Here is a 5,554-nt window from a genome sequence, read left to right as displayed (position 1 = left end):
TATTTTTGAATTCTCATTTATTTATATCAAAAAAATAGAATTACAATCTTGGGTAGCTAGCCATGGAAGCAATACCGCACAAGTTAGAACCACGCTTGAATCTGACATAGCCAGATTCACCCCAACTAGTTCCCCAGGAGTTCTTGACAATAATATTATCAGATCCATAACCAACAGCAAGGACTCCATGGTTCAAGGCGTATTTAGAGCAGCTGCTATCAGTGAAAATTCCAGAGCTGTAGAACTGGAGTGACATGGTGGCATCAATAGCAACTGAGATTGGACCGACGGTACCAATGGCTTCAATAAGTTCATCTTCATTATCTTCAGATATTTCGGTATATCCACTAATCTTAAGAACTGACTTGCTGGAGTCGAACTTGCAGGATCCATCACGACCAGTGTATGGGTAATTAGCTTCACTCTCGATTCCATGATCTCTTACGTATTCGAAAGCGGCTACCATCAAACCACCATTACATCCGTAGTTTCCATAGGAACCGGAACAGTCAACCAAGTTTTGTTCGGAGAGGGAAAGAAGATTTCCGTTTATGATTTGGTTTTGTCCTTCCAAAGAACCAGTCTAAAGATTTAAAAGAAATATGTTTAATAAAGATTTGAACCAAAATTTACTATTTAAATGTTTAATTAGTATGTATGTACTTACAGCAGAGAATGACCAGCAAGATCCGCAGCTACCTTGGTCTTTTACTGGAGTTACAGCGCCAGTTGATCTCCAGTCAATGGAGGATGGAGCAGCTTTGGTCGCTTTGAAAACTTCGGTGGCCTTGACTTTCTTAGCCGGACCACTAAGTTTCAAAAAAGCCTTGAATTCTTCTTCTGTATAATCAGCAAATTTATTGACTGCCATTTTGTAAGTAACCAATCCCTGTTCATATTTGGCATTGTGCTCTTCAATCTTTTGAACATTGTTCAAAAAAATTTGGTATCGGAGGTGTTCTTCAATCGGAGATTTGTACTGTTTTCCAGCTTTGAAATCATTCCATGCCTGATCGTTGGCACAGGCAAGTGCTGCCAAGCAAGCCAATACGATAAGTACTTTCATTTTCCTGAAATTGAATAATTATTTTTTTATTATTATAAAATTTTATTTATTATTAAATTATTAATTAAATTAATATTATTTCACTATTGTTACTTACCACGATACAAATGGGAACTAACTTAGAGTTTGTATATTTTGTTTATATACTGAAATCTTGGCAGGCTCACTTGAGATACGATCGTCTATAAATATTAATATTATTAATTTTTTTATCATGTCTGTGCATTTTGTAAATCTTATCATTTTTTTTTAAAACTACGTAGTAATTTCAGGTAGTGTATAATGTATACTGAATATTGTATATTATTAAACATATTACTGAAATTTAAAATAAAACCATCCATATTTTCACAGCATTAAATTCTACATAATTTGTGAGTAGTCCTATAACTGACGTCAACAGTTTCAAATTATTTTTTTAGTACCATTTTTGTTAAATTTTAAAATTTGAGAAATGTATAAATTTAAGTAGTAATTTAAGTAATTTTCATTGTTACTAGATTTGTTATGGTTCTATCTATCTATTTTATATTGATACTTAAACTGACTAATGTGAAGTTTTATTTAAAAAAATAACGATTAGTAATTATTGAAATAATAATAATAATAATAATAATAATAATAATAATAATAATAATAATAATGATAATAATAATAATGATAATAATAATAATGATAATAATAATAATGATAATAATAATAATGATAATAATAATAATGATAATAATAATAATGATAATAATAATAATGATAATAATAATAATGATAATAATGATAATAATAATAATAATAATAATAATAATAATAATAATAATAATAGCACAGGTTTAAAAAAATAGATTAGACATCATTTTTGTGTCTGTGTGTATATATGATTACCTAAAAATAAACTACAATATCTTATTGAACTTTGTTAGTGTGTACTGAGATGTTTTATACTCAATTCTAATAACTAATATTTTATTATTCTCCAAAGTGTTACATTTATTTTCTTAGTTAATCTGGACATAAATATAGATTCTTTAATTTTGTAAGAAAGTTTTATTGAGTAAATGTGTAAAGTTTTATTTAACATTAATACTTTATTTAACTATATTAACTCTTTGCTTTAAAATTTTACCGTGTCTCCGAGGCATAGATGCGACCAATTTTCAGAATATATGACATGTCTATATAACTTTAGCAAAGAAATCAAACATTTTATAATGACAATATCCCAGTATTCACAAAGTCATAGATTACCCAGAAATGAATAGAAATAGAAATCCAAAATCAAATACAAAAAATCTCCCATATGGGTCGAACCAAAATTGTTATTGATTATCGTAAATTGAATGAAAACGGTTGGTGATAGATACCCATTGACTAATTTAACCGATCTGTTAGATAAATTAGGTCACTGACAATATTTTTCAACGCACTATTTACCTTCTGGTTTCTATCAAATAGAGTTAGCAAAAGAAGACGTGCCTAAAACACGGTTTAATACCGAAAATGGACACTATGAGTTTTTACATTTGCCTTTTGGTTTAAAAAACGCGTCCGCGATGTTAGATATACTCATGAATAATATCTTATGCGCTATATGAAACGAATTAGGTTTGGTATGTTGGGACATAATTATATTAAGTACCAATTTATAAGAAAAACTAATTTAATTACAGATGTATTTGACAAACGTAGACAAGCAAATTTTAAAATTCATTTGGATAGATGAGAGTTTCTCAGAAAAGAAGTAACATATTTAGGTCATATAGTTCTATCAAGCGACGTAAAACTTAATTTGGACAAAATAAATGTTATAACTACCCATTACCAAAAACCGAAAAAAAGTAAAAGTATTTTTAGGACTCATAGGTTATTATAGAATGTTCATTAAAGATTTTGCAAAATAGATTAGTCTAACAACATATTTCAAAAATGATCTATAAATAAACGTTTCTGATTTAGAATATATTAAATGTTTCAACTTATGTGAAAATCTATTAATAAACCCAATAACACTTTAGTATCCTGATTTTTCAAAACCTTTCATTTTAACCACAGATGCAAGTAATTTTACTATAGGTGACGCTCTATCTCAACGTGAGATAGATCGGGAGTGACTTACGAATTGCATATGCAAGTCATACATGTAAAACCTCTGAAATAAATTACTCTACCATCGAAGAGGAACTTTGGGCAATAATTTGGCTCGAACAATACATTTTTTGAAAAATCTTTAAAATAATTACTGATCACAAACCCCTGTCCCCATTAAAATAATACAAATCTAAATTAATTAGATAGGATTTAAAACTTGAAGAGAATGATTATGAAATAATTTACAAAAGTACTTTAAATAAAAATGACGTCGCGTTATACTGTATCGAAATAAACGTTAATAAAACTTCCTCTTCATTCATATTCGAATATATGGACAAATTTGAAAAGAACTCGAAAAGAAGATGAAATTGATGAAGAGATAATATTCAAAAAGCGTAGAAGTACTAATATCTCAAATAAATTTCTAAGAACAATTTTGAAAATGATATAGTTACTTTCGATAAAAAACTTCATCCCAAAATTCAAATATTACCTTTATTATCAATTTACGAACAATTAAGAGAAATATTTTAAAAATTCTCAAATTAATATGATAAAATGTACATAAAAATTAATAGATATTGTAGATGAAACTGGAAAAATTATTAGTAACAACTCTTTAAAAATTATGAAAAAATAGATCTCAAATATTTTAGAATCCTGATTTATTTATATCAACAAAATAGAATTACAATCTTGGGTAGCTAGCCATGGAAGCAATACCGCACAAGTTAGAACCACGCTTGAATCTGACATAGCCAGATTCACCCCAACTAGTTCCCCAGGAGTTCTTGACAATAATATTATCAGATCCATAACCAACAGCAAGGACTCCATGGTTCAAGGCGTATTTAGAGCAGCTGCTATCAGTGAAAATTCCAGAGCTGTAGAACTGGAGTGACATGGTGGCATCAATAGCAACTGAGATTGGACCGACGGTACCAATGGCTTCAATAAGTTCATCTTCATTATCTTCAGATATTTCGGTGTATCCACTAATCTTAAGAACTGACTTGCTGGAGTCGAACTTGCAGGATCCATCACGACCAGTATAGGGGTAATTAGCTTCACTCTCGATTCCATGATCTCTTACGTATTCGAAAGCGGCTACCATCAAACCACCGTTACATCCGTAGTTTCCATAGGAACCGGAACAGTCAACCAAGTTTTGTTCGGAGAGGGAAAGAAGATTTCCGTTTATGATTTGGTTTTGTCCTTCCAAAGAACCAGTCTAAAGATTTAAAAGAAATATGTTTAATAAAGATTTGAACCAAAATTTATTATTTAAAAGTTTAATTAGTATGTATGTACTTACAGCAGAGAATGACCAGCAAGATCCGCAGCTACCTTGGTCTTTTACTGGTGTTACAGCGCCAGTTGATCTCCAGTCAATGGAGGATGGAGCAGCTTTGGTTGCTTTGAAAACTTCGGTGGCCTTAACTTTCTTAGCCGGACCACTAAGTTTCAAAAAAGCCCTGAATTCTTCTTCTGTATAATCAGCAAATTTATTGACTGCCATTTTGTAAGTAACCAATCCCTGTTCATATTTGGCATTGTGCTCTTCAATCTTTTGAACATTGTTCAAAAAAATTTGGTAACGAAGGCGTTCTTCAATCAGAGATTTGTACTGTTTTCCAGCTTTGAAGTCATTCCATGCCTGGTCGTTGGCACAGGCAAGTGCTGCCAAGCAAGCCAATACGATAAGTACTTTCATTTTCCTGAAATTGAATAATTATTTTTTTATTATTATAAAATTTTATTTATTATTAAATTAATAATTAAATTAATATTATTTTAGTATTGTTACTTACCACGATACAAATGGGAACTAAATTAGAGTTTGTATATTTTGCTTTATATACTGAAATCTTGGCAGGCTCACTTGAGATACGATCGTCTATAAATATTATTAATTTTCTTATCATGTCTGTGCATTTTGTAAATCTTATCATTTTTTTTAAAAACTACGTAGTAATTTCAGGTACTGTATAATGTATACTGAATATTGTATAGTATTAAACATATTACAGAAATTTAAAATAAAACCATCCATATTTTCACAGCATTAAATTTTACATAAATTATTAGTAGAAAGGCTATACCACGTCCTATAACTGACTTCTATTCAAATTATTTCAAATTATTTTTAAGTACCATTTTTGTTAAATTCTAGAATTTGAGAAATCCATAAAATTAAGTAATTTTAATTGTTACTAGTTTTGTTATGGTTATTTTACATTGTCACTTTAATTGACTAATGTAAAGTTTTATTAAAAAAATAACTATTATTGAAATAAAAATATTATTATTATTATTATTATTATTATTATTATTATTATTGATAATAATAATAATAATTATTATTATTATTATTATTACAATTATAATAAAACAACAATTTTC

At 29.0% G+C, this 5,554-nt stretch overlaps 1 protein-coding gene across 1 annotated transcript; it reads right to left on the bottom strand.

The window, feature by feature from the left end:
- Positions 1-4,900, bottom strand: LOC109597070 (cathepsin L-like). Its single transcript, XM_020012700.2, has 4 exons — positions 4,467-4,900; positions 3,844-4,382; positions 668-1,070; positions 1-583 (listed from the first exon to the last, which is right to left on the bottom strand). Exons 1-4 carry the CDS (start codon positions 4,863-4,865, stop codon positions 41-43), a joined length of 1,884 nt encoding a protein of 627 aa, XP_019868259.2. The 5' UTR covers positions 4,866-4,900; the 3' UTR covers positions 1-40.
- Positions 4,901-5,554: the final 654 nt, after the last annotated feature.

This window comes from Aethina tumida, chromosome 3, assembly GCF_024364675.1.
Source record: "Aethina tumida isolate Nest 87 chromosome 3, icAetTumi1.1, whole genome shotgun sequence".
NCBI lineage: Eukaryota > Metazoa > Arthropoda > Insecta > Coleoptera > Nitidulidae > Aethina > Aethina tumida.
The sequence above is the reverse complement of the archived record's forward strand: the minus strand, read 5'-3'. Positions and strand labels throughout refer to the sequence as shown.